Source organism: Gymnogyps californianus, chromosome 1 (assembly GCF_018139145.2).
Source record: "Gymnogyps californianus isolate 813 chromosome 1, ASM1813914v2, whole genome shotgun sequence".
Taxonomy (NCBI): domain Eukaryota; kingdom Metazoa; phylum Chordata; class Aves; order Accipitriformes; family Cathartidae; genus Gymnogyps; species Gymnogyps californianus.
This window is the reverse complement of record NC_059471.1, coordinates 165,543,109-165,565,699: the sequence shown is the minus strand read 5'-3', so window position 1 is coordinate 165,565,699 and position 22,591 is coordinate 165,543,109. Positions and strand designations below refer to the sequence as shown.

At 39.5% G+C, this 22,591-nt stretch overlaps 1 protein-coding gene across 1 annotated transcript in view; it reads left to right on the top strand.

The window, feature by feature from the left end:
* The first annotated feature begins 1,915 nt into the window (after window positions 1-1,915).
* ANO4 (anoctamin 4) overlaps window positions 1,916-22,591 on the top strand; it is a 121,634-nt gene continuing 100,958 nt past the window's right edge. The window contains exons 1-4 of the mRNA XM_050901808.1: window positions 1,916-2,015; window positions 4,430-4,540; window positions 13,736-13,872; window positions 20,659-20,817. Of these exons, the coding sequence (XP_050757765.1) occupies window positions 1,916-2,015; window positions 4,430-4,540; window positions 13,736-13,872; window positions 20,659-20,817 (507 nt within the window). The remainder of the gene's footprint in view (window positions 2,016-4,429; window positions 4,541-13,735; window positions 13,873-20,658; window positions 20,818-22,591) is intronic.

The following is a 22,591-nucleotide window of genomic DNA, read 5'->3' as shown; positions in this document are numbered from 1 at the left end:
TATGTTGAATAGTGACAGAGTATACACTTTTTTTAAGGTAATTGGTAAACCAATTAAGAGTATCAAGAGTTATATCCAAGTCCTTACATATTTATAGATACATATGGCAATCTGCCAGGTCAAAGGTTTTTCAAAGGTCTGCAAATATTTCCACAGGGTACTCAATCTTTTCAGTCTTGGAAGCACATTGTGTATTGATGCTGTTATGATGAAGTGCTTTGACTTAAGTCAGAAGTCTCTAAAGGCCTCTCTTTCAATGTGTATCATTACCTATTATTTATAATTCTTCCAAAACTGTGGATGTGCTTTGTAGATAGATGGGGACAAATCCTGTGACCTACACAGGTAAAAGCACGTACCTCAAATTAGGGAAAAATGAGGCCTTTCAGATACTCCCAGTTTGTCACTACAGGCACATATGTGCCGGCACTGCCACACCGTACAGAAACTACTGCAGATGTGGCAGACAGCTGGTCTTACCCTGATATGTTGCACTATCTTAAATATACAGATATGTCAACAAGTTCTCAGAAACAGAGAATTAAACATATGACTTTTCCTGTCCTTATCCCCACTGCCATCTTCAGAAGGAACCCAAGACTGGAAACAAGCATCAAAATGAAAGAAAAAGGGAACTTGTCACAAACACACACACACACACACACACCCTCCTTGTAGAAATCTGAAATTGTGTTGAAGCTGCAAGGTAGAGGAAGCTTAGTGCTACTGGTAAGGAGCAAGGACAGAAGGAAAGCTTCTGGGTAATAGTCTTATTCCGGAAAGGAGTACTCAAGTGCTGGGCTGGTGGGCCAAGGAGTTGCAGGTTGAAAACTGACCGTTTTTATTCTGTGCAGAGAAGGGGCAGCTCGAGGCAGGACACAGGATATATTTCTGCATCATGTGCTGAGAAGATACTTGTGAAAGAAGACATGCAGCCTTTGCCCTGACTTAAGTGAGGCTTTCGATGCGAAACCATGCAGGTCTGAGGGAACTGCCCTCTTGTATGGGTGCATCTGCAGCCACCTTGCTGGTGTGCGGTGGCTCAGCTGGGAGTGAGGCCTCAATGAGTGAGTAGAGTTCATGTGGGGAGCAAGGACCGCAGGAGAAAGGTGAGCATGACTCACCAGTGTTACTGCGCCGTGCACTGGTGGCTTGCAGATCATCAGTGTTAACCTGACCTCCCAAAAGACCTTTTGACATTTCCAAAGATTCTCATTTGTTTTCCTAACCTAATTAGTAGAGACCCTTCAAAACAAATAAAGGAAAAAGTATGCTATTTATGCACTACTTTATGCATCAGTGAGTAAATCAGAGTGAATGCCATGAGCTAATTTAAAATATGACTTCAGTTGAACTCAAATGTCTCAGTAAGTTGAGAAAAATCTGACTGATCTTTTAATAAAATCACATAAAATTTGATAAATCTAATATTTTTTTCACTTTTATTTGTGTTTGTTTATTTCTCATGTTTCTATGGAAAGAGGGTCTTTCCCTCCCAACCTCCCAGGCAATATTGCTTAGAGTTTACACAGTGGGACATGTCACTGATAAAGCGTAAATCAGCAGCTGCTAAAGCAAGAAGGAAATGCTAAAGCCAGGCTAGTGATCCCTCAATAGCAACAGTGACACCAGATACTATCTTGATCTGTGGTATTGGAGATCTGTGGTAAGATAAAGAAAATAAATCTCTTTGGGACGTGGGAGAGAACACTGTGGCTTTTTCCAAAGAGCTTCTAGGCTAAAACCTCCATCCGCCAACAAATCAGCATTCATTAATTTGGCCAGTCCACGACCCATCACGTAGGGGTTGTTTCAGCTAAAGAAATGTAGCGCTCCCTCCTGCAAAGTGGGTGCTGAGGCAGAGGGAGGAGGGTAGAAGCAAATGTGCCCTGATTCAAGTCTGTTTATTGACACCATGAAGATCATGGGAGAAGAAGGTGTTCCTGCAACCACTTACTTAAAAACTATGTTGTTGGCAGATGTATTTCTTTTTCTCCTTGTGTCGGTGAAGGCAAGTTTGTGATTAGCCATGTATTATATCACAAATGATTGGTAGAAGATTATGCGTACAATTTTGAGTGAAATCAGACTGGATGATGTTGTTGATCTGATACTTGTGCAGTGAGGCCAGATATTAAGGCTACTGTGAATCAGAGAAGCCTATAAGACTGTCATTTGTGTGGATTGCTGGAAGCTGCCCGTACTGCAAATGGGTCAAATACAGAAGAGGAGATTTGAATGCAGCAAAACTTGTCTTGGCTTCGTAGGCTGAACAGTCAGGTTTAGGCTGGACATTTTCTGACCACTTTCTAGACAGTATTTTTCATTAATTAAAAAGCGGCTTTGAAAGTGAATATGTACATTCTCCAACAGCTTCATTTTATTAACAGGCCTGTGGTTAGATAGTCCATCAGATATCAGCGCTTCGGGACCTCCATTGCTGGCTGGCTGTCACTCCCTTTCTCCCTGGCCCAATTAGTTCAGATCTGTTGGAGATGCTGCAGGGATCCTGCTACCTTCATGTGTTCTGAGGAGCAGTGATTTGCGTGTAACAAGGATGGAGGGTTTGGGGGAAGAGGGGGTATTTTATATTTGTCAGTATTGTTGTTATTTTGCTCTAACTGGGGTTGAAATGGAGAAGAAAGGCTGGTGGATTTGAGGATGCAAATATGTAATGGTATATGTTAAAAGTGGTAGCTGAGTATTTAACAAGAAACTGAATGATATCACTTGCAAAGCTGCTTAACTGAATTGCTGTCCATTGCTTACTTCTCTACCTCCATCCTATTGTTTATATGTCTTTTCCAGCAGCTGCAGTATTTTTCCTTGGTCCCTAGAATTCTCTTCTGGGGCAAATCCTAGCCTCCCACCTCTGAGGCCATCTGCAGATTTCCCTAGGCTGCTATTATATGAATAATCAGCTGTCTCACTTAAGAAATTCTCTTTGTTCGACATCATTAAATGCTGACTCCTGCTACTGCTATGACAGATCACTTTACAGGAATCTACAAGGGGAGCTGTCTCTGATGTTAACAGTGGGTTTTTGCTGTGGAACAAAAGAATATGCTGGGGCAAGCATGAGATGGTTTGAATTTATAATATTTTAACATTGGGAAATAAAAAAGACTGAAGCTGGTGTATGTATACCCATTTTGAAATCTGTATTTCCAAAAAGTGAAGAAGGGTCTTTAAAACAGGGTTGAGTAATTTTCTGCCCAGGAATATAATTTGAAGCTCTCATCAGGCAGTGGTGAGAGAGTCATTTGGCGAGGGGAGGGGGAAGATACAATGGGCTAGGAGGGAATTCAAAACAAGACCAGCTTGTTATAGGCAGACTGTAGAAGAAAGGAAAATGCTTCCATCAAAAGCACAACTGATAGCATCTAGTGAAGGCACAGTAATGGACTGAAGGTTTCTTCTTCCACTGTGGCCTTTTTGTTGTGAAATCCTTTCCCAGATATCTCCCTGACCACTGCAGCTCTCTGCTAACTCTGTGTATTAGTTACTCAAGAGCATCACCTCTAACAGATGCCTTTGTGAAAGGTTTTGCTGCCACTCTTTAAAAAACAGCCATATGCCCAGTAGCTCCCTCTTTTTCTCTGGCTGTATGCAAGTACCCTGTAGCCAGCAGCTTAAGGCCGTTTGCCCAGGACCTTTTCCTGTCTACTCTTAATGTGCCGCTACCTTTCTCTGCATGGAAAGGGTGTGTTTTCAAAACTTCCTGCTTTCTTTGCTCATGTTGAAGGAACACTGAAATGGGCAAATATTGTGCCTATTTACATGAGCAGATAGGTTTGAAACTGTGACCCGCTAGCCTATGTTTTTATTCTGCAGTGCTTTTAAACAGTAACCATTACATACCAGTGCGACCCCCTTCAAAATGGACTGCAGTACTGGAGTGCTTCCTAGACCATGGCATGCCATCAGCTTGGCACGTGAGAACTTGTGGTGTCCTGTGGCCGAAACATGCTGTCCATGCTCTCTTTGTCCTAATGGTTGTTTTCTGTCTTGAGACTTAATTCATCCTTTGTGTGTTAGTGTGTTTTGTTTTAGCCTGGTTGTTCCTGTAGTGCTGTGTCATTTGTAACAACACCTCTTGTCTGTTTTCACGTTTTGGAGTTAGTTTTGTAGATGGTATGGTGAGGTGATGCTCATGGTATGGTGGCACGTGTTCACCTGAACGAGGGACTTGCCAGTGGTGACTCTGCATCATTGCTGATAGCAGAGAATGTTGTTGTTTCATTCTATTTAACTTTAAATCAGTCCATGTTCTATCTAAAGCTGCTTGGTTTGCAGAAAAATTGGTTCTGCCAGGGGGAAAAAAATAAAGTAGCTTTATTCAATGTGTATGTTCCCTCACCTGAAAGCCCCTTGGCTGGATTTTCTACCGCACTGTCACAAACCCCATCAATCTCTTCAATTTCTTCAGAAGGAAGAGAGGATTTGCAGGTTAACCGGCTGGAAACGCAAATATGGATAAAACCAGACATACAGAAGACAGATGTGGACTTTTCAGAAATTCTTAATGCAATACAAGAAAGTAAGTTATTCCTTGGATGCAAAATTTGGTTTATGGTAGAAGAATCAATTGAGATGCATTGAAATTATAACTGAAGGAACATACAAAATGATGAACTGAATGATAATCTTTTACTATTGGAGAAGCCATAGTAAGATTTGAATTATTATGTCCCTAAGGATTCCAGCGGTATATATTTCCTATGCAGAAGTAATCAGAAATATTAAGATTTCTGTTACTTTCATACATTCTTTACACTCTTGAATGGCTGTGTGAACTAATGTCACGCAAATGCTGCAGTCTGGGATCTAAGACTGGATTTAGTTAGTTAGTTTAGTTACTGAACTTAGATAAGTTCCAGCTGTTCCGAAGTGTTGGGGTATGTTCACATTTTTGCAGCTGGTAATTTTTGGGACAGGAAGTGATGAACTTTTCGCAACAACTGAAGGTCTGCGTGTTTTAAATACTGCATGAAACCATCTCTTTTCACATGTAATGTGCTGTGGGCTAAGAATTGTTTGGTCCACCCTTCTAAAATCCAACTGCAGAATGATCTCAAGACTTGTGCTAGAAGAAACACTACTCTTGTTAACAACAGCAGAAGACACCCCCCGCTACCCAAAACTGACGCAACTCTGGAATCCAAAAGAATCTGGAATTTCAGTGGGAATTTTCCATAATAGATTGAAAACTGTTATGCAGGCCAAAAATCAAAATGCATGGCATGGCATTCTGGTTTCCCTCTTTTTCAGTTTTACTTTAAACTGGGTGGTTTGTGTAGCAATCTTCTAAAGTGAGAAACAGCAACTTACATTCTTGAATGATAAAAGATGTATAAGAATGTGTAAAACCCTGCACTCTGTCTGATTTTTGCCATATGAATAAGGAACCATACAGTGGTAGGATCAGGTCATTTGGTGGTGGTATTAATTTGGAGGTGGAAGGAAAACTCTCAGGTTAGTATGATGACATTGGTAATATCATCATTATGGGTAATTTGAAATTGAATCACCTCGTTATTTAAGCTGTAGGTTTAGGATGAACCCTGTGTTTTGTAACTTAAAAAGCTTTTCCCATCAGGACATCTTAATATGAGATTTTGCTTTCTCCTCTCTTCTTCACACCCGCACAGCCCAGATATAGGCCTGGGGGCAGTTGGGATGTGAACTGGAGAGGCTGAAAAGGCACTATAGTCTTTCAGAGGCTGAATAGACAAGATAGATAGATAAACAAGGATAAGCAAATTCAAGTTGGGAAGAGACCATGTTGGAATACAAGAAACAGTTATCTTCTCCATTTCTAGCACATGAATGAGGAGAATAAAAATGGATGATTTGTTTAAAATAATTAGATGTCAAAATTAAATTTATTAACAGTGTTTGTCCAAAGCAACTTCTTTTTGAAATGGCCATATCTCAGCTTCCCTTGGTACCGTTTCATATTTCAATATCGTACTCCCTGATTATGTCCCTGTGCTGAATAACCTCAAATTTTCATTCAACAGGGCACAGGTTTGCTTATAACCTGAAATGTTAAACTTCTAGATAAAAACCCTAGTTTCTTTTAAAAGTATGCCATTTTTCTGTGGCCATAAAGAAGGCATTCAACTGACTTGAACATAGGGGTTTGCAGTGAAGGTGTCAAGATCTGAATTCATTGTCTAAGCTCCCTTTGCAATCAACAGAATGTAGCTAGTACGTCTACAGCCCAGTTTGTCTCATTTTAAAGTAGGTGTCTAATATAGATTAGATGTGGCTATTGGAAGTGGCTATTTGCCTCTGTTGCCTGCAGATGGAATTTAGGGAGATGAGCTAACTTGAATCACTACCACAGCTTAGACACAAACATCTGCATCCTTGGACATGTAAATGTAGGTGAATCCTACCCTAAGTAAAACAAATATTTGCAAATTATTAATTAATATAAACTGAATAGAAGTAGGCTCCCAAATTGTTTTAGCAATTTGAATATAATTTCAAAACTAAATAGCGTTATACAAAGAGTCTTTTAAGAATTAACATTTTGATTTATAGATTATTTTTGAGCCATTTGAGAAGGATGCAGCTTTTACAGCCTTGGAGACAGTGTTTTTTCTTTATCCAGACCAGACACAGTTGCTGTTGGGAAGTTAATCTCTATGTCCTTCAGCTACATTTTCTTCTGGAAGGACAAAAGGATTGCTATGACTGTACAACCTAGTTTGCAAAGGCTTGTTATGTGTCCAGGGGAGTGTCTTGTCACCTGCAGTCTGTTGTGAATATCAAATAATTAGGATAAACATGCCTAAATATTCTTTCTAGGGTGGTTGCTCTGAATAGTTATTGTTAGTTTTATTCCCGGTTGTTGTTAACGTTGAATGAAAATTTGAAAAGGCTAATGATGCTTTTAAAGACCACACATTTTTTTCTTGCTAACATGAGTTTCCTGAGCATTTCCCTATTCAGGAGGTGCCTTGTGCAACTTTAGCTAGCTGGTATATCTTTCCATTTGCTAGACTGCCAAGAGTGATCATTCAATAGCAGAGATTTTATTTTTTAAAAAAAATTTAGTTACTTAAAACAAACATTTTGCTCTAAAGAAACTTTTTTTTCTTTTACCCTACTGAATGTCTTAGACTGCAACTGAAGATAAAGATTTTCCGTCTCATTATTTACTTTTATGCAAATATACTACTATTATAAAAGACTTAAAAGTAATTTCTACTGCATCAGAGCTAAATTCTGCATTTAAGTACCATAGTTCATGGTAGAGTCTTAAACACATTTTTCTAAAGATTTCTGGTAAGTCTTTTATAAAACAGTTCCTTCTTGACCACGTGATATTCAGAAATTATCTGTAGTCTATCAGAGACAGTCCAGAAGCAATAATTACTAATCTGAAAATGGCTGTAGACACACACTGTAAAGTAGGGGATTGCAAAACAGGGTGACGCATCTGACCTAAACCAAACTTGTAAACTAGGCAGCAGAGATGTCGAGGTTCCGCATGAACTATCTGTCAGCTATAAACCAGAATTCCCTATTGCTGCCTATTGACAGCCTGTACCCATGTCACAGCCCCAGCCAGGAGCAGCCGAGGGGCACTGGGGGCAGCCCCAGCCCTGGTCATCAGGTACCTCCCAGGTGCAGTGGGGCCGGAGCCGGGCAGGGCTGTGGGGAGCTGGAGACCGGCACTGCTGCGGCATCACTGGGGCAAGGGCTGACAGCCCTGGGGGGCTGAAATGGGGTCCTGGGACCTGGGCAGGGTGGGAGGAACCCCGGGGGTCCAGGCAGGGACAGTCAGGGCTGGGGGTGCCCTCAGGGCCATAGCAAAAGCTAGCAAAGGATTTAATGGCTTTTTCCTAGTTATTACACTGGGAAGATAGACTTCTTGTGGAAAACCAGTAAATAGCTTTATTTAAAAAAAAAGCTCAGATTCCAAGCTTTTTTCATTAATTACTTTAAATTGCTTCAATGTATGAAGCTTATTTTCATTGCCATTGCAGTAAAGTCAAAATTCTAAGATATCTCTGGCTTTTTAGAATATTTTTCAAAATCCGGTTTACATTGACTCTCACTAGATTTAATAAAAAATAATTTGATTCTTTCATTTTAATTCTCATAATCTGGAAGCCAGAAATCAGTGATTTTCCCGAGACAGGGTTACTGATCCACTGTGTAGTTACTGAATTTAGCATTTAATGTGACAAAAAGTTCTGGGCTGCATGGTATCTGTAGGACGGCCTCCTTGAAGCAAAGATTTGTAAATTGTATCTGCCAGCACTGAGTGCAGAAAAATGTTTGTATCCAAAAATCCAAATAGATGCTGTAAAAACATAACATGTAGTACAACAAGATGCAGAAAGGTTCTTGGTTTTTCATACTTGAACTTTCTGCTTTGCAAGTCTCTGCTAAACAGGTATTTTCTACTCAGTGTTTTTATTAAGGATTATTCTCCAATGTTGGTGCTTTTAAACCCAATCTTTTTTCCCACCACCATTAACATGTGGAAATGGTCTATACTTATTATAAACATTGCTACTAAGAATTTTTAAGGAAATTCACTTTTCAATGTTACTGATAGGCCTAAAAGCTTCCGAAGAGCAGTTTCTGGAATACTGATCTTCACCTTGCATTATCCAAAGCTAAAGTATACTTGATGGGTTGGTGTCACAATTGGTAATAAAATGACAATTAATTACCAGAAACATGATCTCTGAGCATGCTTCCATCTTGCCACACAAAAACATAGTCAGGTCCCATTTTTTAATGAAAATTATTATTTTTAGGCACCTCGGTTTTTCAGCGTCCATCTTCAGAAAGTTAAAGGAGCTACATTATCTTTGAGCCCTGCCTAAATCAGCCTCTTGGTCCGAAGTGGCTTGTGGACCCACAGAGATTGTGCACGGACTCTCGCTCAGAATTTCCCAGCATTCAGTTTTCAGAATATGTGGTTCTACAATATTTGGGATAAAAATATTTGTATGCCCACATTTTTTCAAATCCTCAAGGGATTCTGAATTACCAAGTCATTTTGATTTTTTTCCGCAAAATGGAACATGAGGGGGAGAAAAGAGCTTGCATATTTAAGCTGATCTAAAGCCAGAGGGGGAATTCTTAATATCTCCTGTAGCAACGCGCATGCTGCTCTGTATTCCTGTTAAATTTAACTGCTTAAAAAGACATGACTATACAGTAGCACCAGTCTGTCTCCCAAATAGCATATGTATGTTAAAATTATTGTATATCATTCTGTTAAGGTCATTTGTGGATATATGCATGTCATGATCTGAAGGGGACAGAAAAGAGGGAGCCCTGATTATGCCTTTAGCAACATTTGGCCGCGTAGGTGTTCATGTCCATTGGAGTGGAGTGGCTGAGCTAGGTACAGGCAGCAGGAGAGTTGGCTTGGAAGTACCATCACCATTATTAAAGTAAAGCAAACAGAATTTGCTTTTTAAATTATTTATTTAGTTTTGTGGAACAGTATTTTATGATTTTTTTTTAAGTATCCAGTGAGACTTGGGGTAGAAAAATGGTCTCAGCAAATGTTAGAGCCCCATGTTTAGTGTCAGTGACTGAAATACTAAGAGTGTGTTTTCAAAAACATACACGGCAAGGCAACTGCAGTGTAAAGAGCTCCACTTTCTCACCAGCAGCACACCTTCACTGCGACTGGAAAAAGGTAACAGACACCTTTAGCGCTGACGAGGTAGTTCAGCACATCTCTTCACTACTTATCCTATTTGCTGAAGATACCAATCAGCATGCCAGTTATCTGCATACTTCTGATATAAGCTATTTTCTACTAGAGGCAATCTGGACAGGTCCTGGTGGCTAATTTCACTAACCAGCTGAGATTCACTGCTTCCACAACTTCTAGTCATTGCTGAGATGGGCTGGATTTTAAAGCAACCTTGAAATAAGATTTTTTTGCTCCTCACAAGTCCTCGGAATGATCCAGTAATTCTCTGCTTGAAACCCCCAAGCACATTCACTCTCTTACACACCAAGTTGTGTATCTCAAAACACATATATTGTGCAACCCAAAGCATTACTGGCACTTCAGGAAGCAGCAATTCTAGTATCTCAAAGGCCTCATCTTTTATACCAAGGCAGTCTTAATGGCAGGAAAAAGCCGGTTCAAATTCCCTCGAGCATAGCATACAGGCAAAACTTTCATTTTCACATCTTTCATTGCCTCTGTCTGCAACAGATATATATCTTGCATAATCTTCAAAAAGCTTCACTATTTAATTATTTTTGTATTTTCTACAGTTGTTTTCAGACTATGTTGAGGTGTTGATCATCTACAGGTTCATGTGTTGCTCTCATGGAGGCGCTTTGCTGGGTTTCAGTTCAGTGAAGTTTCAAGTCATTCAAAATGTTTTCTGTTTCAGTAGTTCTTTCTGTTGAGTATTTAGATGAATTCTTCTCATATGAACATGTATGCAAAAGCTGGTCGTGATCTACACCCGGATTATTATCTGATGGGGTGGAATGTTTCCAGTCTTGCCCTTTGAAGCAGTAGGGACGGTGAAGGGCAGGTGGTTAGTCTTGTGGCAGTTCCCCTGTCTTTTATAAGCATCTCTAGTATGATTTTTGCGGATTGAAATAGATCAAGGTGGCAAATAATTCTTTAATATTACTGCTGTATGTGCTACAAATTGGAGTCTGGTTTTTGCCTTCTAAGTCTCCTAAAACCTCTGTAGTTTGTCCTAGGACAGGTTGGATGCAGCCACAGTGACACTGAGGAGCTGCAGGCTCTCCTCATCACATAAACCAAAACAACACCAGGATGCTCTTCTCCAACCCTGTCAGTAAGCACACCCCTAGCTGGGAACAGGATGGTGTGAGGCCAAGGCTGGTTTTAAAGTAAAAAACTCCATCCTGGATATTTGTCTCTAATGGTATCCTGGGACTTTTCACAAAAGTAGGATAAGTAAAATAAATGGACTGATAGTAAAAACAGCCTTAAAATGGCAAGAGAAACTTAGTATCTGCAAAAAAAGAGGTTTTATGTCTCTGATGTGTCCACAGACTATGATGATACGCACAATATAAAAGAAAGTGAAACAGGTGAAGCTATTACTCCCAATATCTCTATAAAAGCTGGTTGGGATCCTGCAGAACAGAGGGTGCTATCTAAAACTGATGAATTATGATATGAAGTGTTAAGTAGGGATTAAATATTGTGCAATACTAATATTGGGATACAAAGAATGATAGCTAGATTAGTCAGTATGCAACTCCAAAATTGCTAAACTCGAGGAGCAGTATGTTATCCCAAAAACTGTTAATTTGGCACAGAATTTCTTATTGTTATGCTGTCTACATAAAAAAAAATACTTGTAAAATTATTAAAAACTCAGAATATCTACTAGAAATTATGCTGCTTCGGTTAGTTCATTAGCCTAGTATCTAGAGTGGTTTAACTTGGACGTGAAGACTTTTCTGTTGTTTCTGAAATTTTTAGTGGCTTCCTAAGCAAAAGTATTGCAATCGAAAACACAATGTATGTCATTAACCTTGTCCTTATTTTATGCATGAAAATGAAGACCGGTTCTTGAATATTTTGATAGGGTTTTCTTTTTTATCTACCTACAGCTATAATAACTGACTTTAGATACTATAAAAGACATGTACAAAAAGGGAGCAATCTCTTCCCCATGTTCATGATTGATAGGAAAAGAGTAATATATTTAAATTGCAACATAGGTGCATATTCAGGATGAATATTATGAAGAAAACTTTCTGCTGCTTGTGATAGTGAAAAATAGGCCACCTGCAGAGACTGTGGAGTCAGTAGCATCGGAGATTTTTAAAAAGGTTTCTTAAACTGGGCTATAGCCCCTGAAGAAGGGAAAGGTGAAAAGGAGGTCACAAAATGCTCATGATGACTGGGAACAGTTAATGGCCTTTAATTTCTGGCAGCTACTCAGTCTCTCCACAGTGGGGGAATGGATTTTTACACCTGCAGCCAGTAGTTAGAAATGGAACTAAGTTGCCGCCAACAATTAGAGATTTTTGGCTGTTCCCTGTTAATATAAATTCTCGTCAACAGGAATTACAACTGCCTGTCACTAAGTTATGGGAGTTGCGGAGAAGCAAAAGGATCAGGAGGTTATTGCACAAAAGAAGAATGATTCCAAAAGTCAGTCAAGTTTGCAAAAAAGTGTGAGGAATAGTGGGTTAGATAAATTTCTGTCAAAAGTAATAGATATTTGATCCTGCTCTAGTCAGCGGAAGAGGCCCAGTAGCTGGCCTTTGGGGGTACCTGCTAACAGTTACGACTCTACTGTCGTAATTCTGGATTTTGCCTATGAAACACGAAGTTGAAGAGAGGAAGTCTATCCACAGTTGAAGCTTGATTCTCAGCCAAGGCATTTTTCTTCTCCCCACACACATCTCTTCATCACCCTTTCGCACCAGACCTGCAGCACATGGGGTGTGAAGTTGGACCTTGCTGGCCGCGGCCTGCCTGCCCTGCGTCTCCCATCCAATGATCAGCAGATCAGTGGCCCTTATGTGGGACTGTAGACTTGCACAGCAGCTCTGCCCACAGCTTCTCATCGCCTCCTTGCTCAGCAGAGCAGGGAACGTCACCCTAAAGCTAACGCTGCTCTAATCTTGAGTACAGTGCCAGCCTCTAACTCACTCCTTCTAATGTTTTAGGGTTTTTTTTTAAATTAAAGTAAAATTATCACATGACATGGCATTGCATGAAAGGTGGAGGAAATTCAACCCATTTACTCAAGCAGATATCTCCCATCAGGGCACCACGGGGGCCAGGGGTTCCCCATGGCAGGCAGCAGGTCAGGGCCTGGCAGCCTGGGTCTGTCCCACTGCCCGAGCCAGGGGTGAGGGTGGGGGAACAAGCCCAGGCTACCAGGCCCTGCCCTGCGGGGGGACAGGCCAAGGCCAGGCCAGGATGTCAGCCCATGGGTTGACATCAGGATCAGGCCCGGTGAGGAGAACCAGGGTCAGACACAGCCCTGGGATGGCCGGGCAAGGCCTCCCCGCAGACACCAGAGGGAAGGGGCCACCCTTGGCTGTACTGGCTCTGTCTTGGCCCCAAGCCCCACTGCCAGATCCCCGGAATGGAATAATGTGCTCCAAGCCCTTATGTCTCTTCAGTTTTTATCAGAGTTGAGTTTACTGCAGCATCCTGTAGGTTTAAGCTTTTGCTTCATGCACAACTGAGGGCTGTGCAGTAGGTAGATCTGAACATGCCACATTTATATGCATCAAAACATGCCAAATTGTGCAAAGACAAACTTCTGCCCAGGCTCATTTATTCAATGCCTTTCAAGCAACAGTATTTATTTGAGGTCTTCTGCCTCTGGCTGCCCCACAGGTCTGTACAACTTCTAACTCGATACTTTATGTAGTAGGTTAAAAATCTGCTTCTGTACAATAAGAAATTTTCAGAGACCGTACTAATCCAGAAAGTAATCATTTAAGCCGCTTACCCCGAGAGAAGCTGAGGAGATAGCTAATGTATGTTTTATTTGACAGAAGATTGCTTATTTTTCATCAGAGATGTATTGTGGTATCCTGAATCTTTATGCGGCTCACTGGTGAAGAAAGTGGTCCACCAATGTGCATCAGATTTTAAACTTAACTAGTATATACTTATACCAGAACTAAAAAGTGAGATTGTTGATAATGTGTTACACTCAATGTCTTCATTTGGTTCAACAGTGATTTGAATGTATATTTTTATTTTTGTTTTTAGTAGCTAAGGATGTCAACATTTTTTTTGATGAGTTAGAAGGTGTGAACAGCCCTTCCAAAGATGATGACTCCCTGCTTCACCATGGTAACTTGACCAGTACTTCTGATGATGCCAGCAGGTTGGAAGTTGTGGGAGAGGTAAGAACACACAGAATTATTAATATAATAATTATTCATGCCCATTATAAAAAGGGAATAAATGCAGTTTGATTTAGAATCTCATTCTGTGCAAGTCAACTTGTGTCTGACCTTTCCCATGGGAACTGGTTTTCCATTCTAAGATTATAATGCTGAAATATAAAATATCTCAAGTTAAAAGGAGGTTTTATTGATTTCATGCACCCTCAGTGAAAAGTCTGTACAGGCCTTTGTTGTCTGCTTGTTTTCTGAATGATCCAAGTCTAATGCTTCACTGCTTCTGAAAATAATGGAAAAGTTTTCCCTATATTAATCCTTTGGGGGGAAGGAGGGAGGAGGAGAATTTATCATAAATCTCTCATAAGAAGCATTGGGTGTCAGGTATGTGACACATTCCCTTCCAGTGAAGAACAAGCGACCTGATGGTACATAATGGTGATTCAGAGAACATACCAGGGAGGAATCATTCAGCGCATAGTCCCTTTTAAATGATGTCTAAAAGCAGGCAAAGCATCGTGGACCCATGATGAAAATTTGGGCCTAAATTCCTTTTTGTGTCTTTTGTGCAGAAAGGAACATGATACCTTTTAACTTTGCCTCCAACTGCCCTGCAACCCATGGATGTTAGGGCTGTCTCCTTGGGGAGTGAAGAGAAGAGACCAGGGACTTGTCTCCTTTCCCCCACCTCAAGAATGCGGCTGCATCCAGACTACTTACTGGAGTGGTCTGATGTTACCTGCAAGCTGTGCCTGAGGATTTTTTGGCAGAGGGCTGACTGGCACAGATCAGAACTGGCAGAGACCATACTAACAATTAAAAAGCATGGAAAACCATAGGATATTGCTGAAGCGCCTGCCCTGATCCTGTTTTGTTTACTAGTTTAGATAAAGTTTAGAAGATATAATTACAGATTATGTCTAAAAAGACATAATAGGAGCTAGAGGATTTTGTGGTGCAAGTTCTTTTGTGAAACACTGCTGAGAGAGTCAGAGATTTTCCTTGTGCTAGAAATTCAGCCCATAGAGAGCTGCACTCCTGGAATGTTTAGACAGATAATTAAAGCAACAAAATTCAGGGCACCCAGAGATATGTTTGACCTTGCTCACAATATCATCTTCCCCTTTACTCATCGCTCTTCCCCAGCTTCCCATACAACTTACAAAGGGCCCTCTTTGCCTGCTTGCCCTATAATAGGTTAATCTAACATGATATTCCTGTGTTACATTTTGGGATCATGTACCATATGGTCTTTAACAAAAGGGCACAGGTGAAAGGCACATGATCTTTGCAAGTTAAAGAGGAAAAACGAACAGAAAATGGTCAGAAGGATAGAGGATGATACAGAACAACATATGCTGCTGTTAATTTAACAGTACTGCAAAAAACAGTACTGCAAAACCTTTTTTTCCTCTGATGTATTCTTTGTTGTTTTTTAAAGGGAAAGGGAAAATGTCTCAGGAATATTTTCCTAGTTGAACAGATTATCTTTTTTTTTTTGCATAACCATAACTGAGGAAAATAGCAATGTAGGTCATGTATATGTATAAGAGGGGAAAAGAACAGAAAATTGAAAGTCTTAATGGGAGCTGAGGGATGCTGTAGCCTACAAAAAAAAGTTTCAAAGTACTTGGCCCCTGCTTAATTCCAGAAGGAAAAGATACACTGTTTAGATGTTGTACGGTTTGTATGGATAAATATGGGAGCACAACTATACAGTGGTGGGGTGAACTCTGAAGCTTCAAGCTTCCTTTCAGTCTTTCAGTTTAGTTTAGTAGCTAAGAGAGCCTGTAGATCCCCTTAATGTCATCAGGACAGAGGATGTGGCACCAGTGAAAGTCTCCCTGCATGTATTGATGTTTGTTTGGTTTAGTTTTGAAGCTAAGCTACATTGCAGCAAAATAATTTAAGACGATTTCTGGCTGAATTTGTTAAAGTGAATTTACAATTAAAAAAACTTACAAGGACATACCAAAGGTTTCTTATCACTTTTGTTTAGCTGACAAATTGAAATATTGTTTGCTTCAACTGTTAGTTGTTCATGCTCAACCAGAAGATCCAATGAAGACTTTACGGATGGAGCTTTATCAACAGTTCCTTAACAGATGCAGAGCCAGATTGGGATTCGGCTTGTCCTTTGGCTAAAGATGTTTTTTTTCTTTGTTTTATGTTTCATTCAAACACAGCTACAGTCTGAGCAAATTGAAAATCACATTTCCCTTTGTGTGCGTTGATCTAAATACTTTTTACATATGCCAATATAACAACTAGGTATACACTTTACAATTTAAATCCAGGGACATACTATCACTAAAATGTTGTATTACTTCCACTGAAGTTTCATTTTCTGAGAACTGGAGTAGCAGCAGAAAGAAGGTAAAAATTAAAAGAAAAATTATTTAGGAGCTGTATTCTAGGTATGCATCCATTCTGCCTTTTTTTCTATGGAGTAATAAATCAGTCTTCTTTATCCAAACAAGGGAGAATGATGGAGCTGGGACAAAATTTGACTTCTGCTTAGATGAGCGTATATGGCCCATTCTTGACATTCCAGCTAATGTAGGTAGTTTTGAAATTAAAATTGTAAGAGTCACTCCTACAGTCTTCACTTTAAGCATCAAACTCTGTTGATATTTGGGGGCAGTGTTATTAACATTGCGCAGAATAGAGTTTGTTATAACAGTCTCTTTTATAAATTGGAACTTGCACTGAAGATTATGGCAGAAAAAAAGTATTCATGTTGTAAAATAAGAATTCTGATGTTCTCTGTGGCACTTATGATAGCTTGTTTAATTTCAGCTCAGTTTTCTTGTGTGTATTTACCAGAATACAAGCTAACTACATAATTTTTTTTCCATCAAATCCCTGTCTTCTTCAGTGATCAGGATGGACATGGAAAGAGATTATCTAAGCTTTCAGAGAAAACTACAAATCTGTTACTTTCTAGCTTTTGAGCACTTGATTTTGCAGCCTAGATAATTTCATTATTAGAAAAGTTCCATGTAATTAAATATATTTTGGTGTCAAGAAGAATATATCAACCAGTGAAGATACATGGAAAAATAAAATTGCAGTTTCCACAAAATTATAATCTAAATGGGCAAAAGGATATTAAGAAAAAAGAACACACAGAGAAAATATACTTGTTCTTTGATTAGAACTGTGCCTTAAAAACTGGATGATTCTGGGTTCTACTTTTTCTGCATAAGTTTATAAGTTATCACTGTTAGTGGTGCAGGTATTAACCCCCTCCACCAGCTGTCAAGTCGCATGCAGGAGACTCTAATTTCAAGTAGCCACAAACAACAGGAAAAGATGAACTCTTTAGAATTCAAAGATCCTATCTTCATTGAGCATCCATACTGATAATAACCAGGTACCAAAATAATTAGGAATGAAGAAATAATCTAATCTGTCATTAAAGTAGTGAACATTGGAGTCCCTTCTGATTTATTTTTTTAAAGACCTGCAGGTAAAGTTTCAAATTTCCTTGATTTCCCTAACTGCACTTTTGTTTAAAAGTTCCATTTAAAGTCTCTATTGCTGTTAGGGTTATGAATCCTCTCAGTTTGGATAGTGAAACATTTGGGTAGAGCCCTTTAGCCTAAAGCTCTCCTAGCATGCATCTGTGTATGAGTCGTATGTCTATGAATGTTGATGGCTCCCAATTGTGGGTCTGAGAATATGAAAACTACTGCATTCTTTGGAAAAGAATTCCCAATTATACAACTTCAGATACATGTATTACAAATAAAGCTACAAAGATAGCCAGGAATGCTAAACTTCTTGCTAAAGTGAAGTCTTCCCTGTTCTTCCACTTTCTTCTGGCGTCCTTTTTCAGATGAAGGAATGGAGATTTGACATACATGACTAGACCACTTTCCCAGCAAAAACTGCAGTCAGACCTGGTTTTAGATATATTTTTTTAATCAGTTTAGGAAAACTGAATTTTGAAGTCATAACACAGGGAAAGGAGATGCAATGTCTGGAGAAGGGTCAGCAAAGCTCAAGGTAGGAGAAGAGTCTCTGTCTAGAATAGTGTAAGCCTGGAATACTGTGGACAATTAAAAGCCCTGCAGCTGCTATTTCCTCACACTGCTGTGCCAGCCCTGACTCTCTCCATATCATGTTAGATCCTCAGAGTTCTTGTAAGTCCAGGCTCAGTCTATAAAGCTGCCTTACAGGCTATAACAGAGGGCAAGAGAAAGGGTTCCTTCTCAGAGGCTGTACCAGTCTAGTAGGGTTTATCAGTCTGGATTTGACATACTGTGTTCCTAAAAAGAAAAGGACCTCCAAGTACAGATAAGGGTGTCCAAGCTGCCTTTCTGAGTGAAAAATGACAATACTGTAGTTGGGAGTGTTTCACAAGTCCAAAAGAAAGTAGTTGTCTCAGGAAGTCATATTTATAGGGGAAGAAGTACTACAAGTCAAATAACTCAGCTAAATCTCATAGACGCTCTTTAATATAAGGTTTTACATGCACTGATAAGTCAGTGTAGGGCAAACCAATTTTCTTCAGAGAAACATGAAACATAGGAAGCATAAAGGGCAAATCTATTTTTCCAGTGGAGTCACTACTGCATGCAGAGAAAGACACATTCCTTGTGCTACTCTCTGGATGGGTCTGTGCTAACATTTTAGTTCGGATCAGGAGTGTACATTTGAAGTGAATCTCTGAATTGCCCCTACCCATGCTTTGTTTGCATTCCAGAGCAGTATTGGATTTTAAACCTGGATTCCTCTGGACGCAAATAAATTGTGAGATGTACTCCATTGAGTCTGCTGGACCAGACTAGAGTGGGCCCAAAGTAAGCCCTCAAGCCTACATAGTATGGACAGCAGATCCTCAGCACAGATTGTTTTGCTTTACAGATCCTTTCCTATTACACCGCTTTACTTGCTAAAATAGACGTAGTGAATCTGGGACCTACAGAACAGGAAGGATGGCTCGTCAGGAGGCTTAGAAATCAGAGCAGGACCACCAAGCTGACCCACTGCCTCTAAATCTCCTACTGCACCCTTCCTTTATTTAAATAACCTTAAATACCCTTTTGGGGTTTTTTATGTCTTCTCAACATAGATTTTTTTATGGAAAAAAATAAACTGTGCTTCCTGAGCTGTTTTCATATTCAATGCTCTGTGAAAAATACTTCTGATATCTCGATAATGTCATTTGTCAGCATGATATGCAGTATAGATATAAATGGTTTGTTATTGTTATTTCCTTAGGGCTTAAATCTTTTTTCTTGCCTTCTTTTTCAGCTCAAAGAACTGTTCCACTATATCAAGTCTGCATTAAGCTGTGTCAGGAGTCAGGCAGTGTAATAAAAGAATCTTAGAAAAATTCCCCTTTCTGCCTTCAGTAAACTGGATGTACCAAGGGGATGGAACATCTGGGATGCTTTCATTGGTTTTTCCACTTAATCAAAATGCCTGCTGAGAATCAGGAAGATAGCTTACACTAGACTCTTTGAATAGGAATATTGGGGGTTTTTTTTCTCTAAGAATCATTTGTTCTATTCCTATGTTCACTTTTTGCAATTCAAATTCAGAAGGAGTTCTCCTATGGAGAAAGTACTTTGAAAATTCCTCACTTTTCCCAGATGTGAAAGGCAAAATATTCATTTTTTCAGAGATTTGATCATATATTATAGGGCATGGCTATTTCTGGCAGGAATGGTTGAGCAAATTCTGGAAAAACAGAGAGAAATTAGCCTAACCCTCCCTTCAGCTTGGAGCTGGACTGATCTTGAGGTCCCTGAAGGTCCCTGCCCATTATACTGCTTTGAGGGAGTGCTGTTTGTTCCCATATATCATTCACAGTGTACATTTTTTGTATGAAACACTCCAACCTGCAAACTGCCACACAATTTCAACTTGCCTGAAAGTGAAAGCTTAACCCCTGGGCAGGACTTGTATTATGTGGAAGTAGTATTAAATTGTGAGGAGGATCTGTAGAGAGTTTCATCTCATGAATTTCTGGAAAAAGACCAGCAGTTTGGTCTTTAGATCTTGGGAGAGGGACCTGCTTGACCTCTTATTAACAGTGAAATCAAGTTGTTTCTTTCTGTCAGAGCAAACATTTAAACAGGCATGTTCTTTGCAGGAAATAGGCAAGAAACAGTATTTATTGCATTTACGTGCTGCTAGACCAAACACCAGGAATTATTTTCAAATAAATCCAGTGGGTTTCCTCAGCTGTTCCTTAAGCAAAGAATATTCTATAGTTAGTCTGATGAGGTATGGTGAGGTAGGTACAGGACCTTCATATTGTTGTCTGTGTCCTGTAAGGCAGAGGTACTAGAGTCATCGCAAAGCAATGAGAATCTCTGCGCCAGGTTTTAGTGTTTCTGGCTACAGTAAATGCTCATGTCATTGTTTATTCTTCTGACATGTACAAAGACATTCTACCATATTAAGTTCTTAATTTTAAATTTACACTTCAGTAACACTATTCTCTGCTTTACTTTATATGTAAGAAGTTATTCCTAATTTTATGGAGGGTGGTGGGGGAGGAAGGTTGGCTTGTGTTCTCTATTCTGTCCTATCCCATGCCTATATGACCAAACATCTGCCTAAGAAGACCTCCTGGTTTTGAAGTGGGGAAGTCTGTACTCCTTTCAGACAACCTCAGAGGCACTGTATGTAAAGCACCTAAAAACTTGAACAGCTTGTTCCAATTCTTTATCTTTCCTGTTGAGTAATTCTGAAAACTGACGATGCAAACGGCAATGCAGCAATTACCAAGGCAAATTAACATTACTGAAATGTTTGACTTTCTCTTTACAGGAAATACCTGATAAGAACAAAACCAATGGACTATATTTTAGAGATGGGAAATGTCGGATTGACTACATCCTGGTGTATAGAAAATCCAATCCACAGACAGAAAAGAGGGAAGTATTTGAGAGAAATATCAGAGCAGAAGGACTTCAAATGGAAAAAGAGGTAAGACAGCTTCCTTGAAAAAAACTTTGAACATTTAAAGCTGTGTAGAATCTGAAGGTATGAGTTTTGTTTACTCTGAAACCCCTTTACTCTGTTGTAGCAGTGGAAAAATGCTTTTAAGCGTGCCTAAATATAGGTTATTTATTGCCAGAGCAGTGGGAAAGCGTAGCCTAAAGGAAAATCAGACACATGGATTGAAGGCCAAAACAGGCCATTACAGTCATCTTTTTCAAACTTATGCACAAGTAGGCCACAGAATTTCATCCACTGTGCTGTGCAACAGAGAAAACAAATGCTGGGTTTGGATGGCCTAAATTCTACTGAGTGCAATCCACATTTCTGCACCTACATTTCCTTTTAGCTACCTGCTCCACTCTTTGCTGAGGCTCTTGGTACTCTTTCCAGAAACTAGACACCTGCCTTCCTTTTCCTGTCAGCTTAGGCATAGGGACTTGAGTGGTATTTTGGTAGTCTGAAAACAGCCTAAAGTCTCTCCTTCTGTCTTTACCCTAAACATTGAAATAATTGGACAGTACATATGAATCATTTATATCAATGTTATTTCCAACACAATGTCCTAAAACAGTAAATCTTTTCTGGACAAGAGTGTGAAAATGAATGTGAAGTGTCTAAAAAAGCATTGATGTGTTACGTAGCAGGAGCAAGGCTTAAAGAGACCATCTCTCTTTTGCCTAGGCTATGTTGTTTCTTAAACTTTCATAAGTATGCTTAAACAGGGCTTAAGTCTCTCTTCTGTGCAGAATATATGTTGCTGAATATTTAGCTTTACTTGTGCTTGATCGACTCACACTCATGCTAATATGCATTGTCATGCTGCCACTGATGGAAAAGGTAGAGGAATTTTCAGGTTACAGGCTTTGGTCAATTATGTAGGTGCTGTACATTACTTCCCTTTCTTTCACTGAATTCCTGGTACATGTGTAGATATTCTGCCTGTGTACTTGAAAGGCATGCTTCTTTGGAGAACACTAGGGAGGAAAAAATGGAAGCTGTTTCTCTCCAGAATAATGAAAATGTTTCCTTTCTTTAAATGTTTTTGAATGAACACGGGTACTGGTGGATATAAGTGTATAAAAGCATATCACTGGTTACATCAACCAGTTACCATAAACTATTCCTTCAAATAACCTGGAAGTTAGCATCTTTAGTGCTGCAGTAGTTGATAGATGTTTTCAATGGCAGCCATTGTTCATTTATTACATGTTTCCTGTAAACATAACACTGTAGGAGTTGTAACCCAACATCCAAGAACACGAGAGTGTTGCTGCAGCTGTTCAGCTTCATATCCTAGAATTCTGCCCTGCTTCTACCAGGAGAGACGCTGAAAAAGTCTCTGAAGTTTGGGCAGCGTAGAAAATGAACATGGAATGAATTCTCCCTATTGATACATCTGCCCAATGGTTTCAAACCAATCTTTTTGTACTTTGTGATTTTTGCAGATTTATTACTGTGCTAAGGTCAGCAGTGAAAGCTATTAAATCACTTTATATTTTAAGTATTATGAAACTTATTGCAACATTCTGCACAGAAAACTTTTTCAAATTGATGATTTAAGTGCTTACTCTAGAGTTTTCTTGTGGCTTTCAAGCCCATTTATTTGGACTTTGCTGCCTAGGCTGCATGAATGTTCTGCCTGTTTGATTATTCATTTCAGTTTCTATTATGCTACTGACATGCAGTTTTATTTCTCATTAATCTCATTTGGCCTTAGTGTGACTTCTTGCCAGCATCAGTAATTGTACATTTTCTAAAC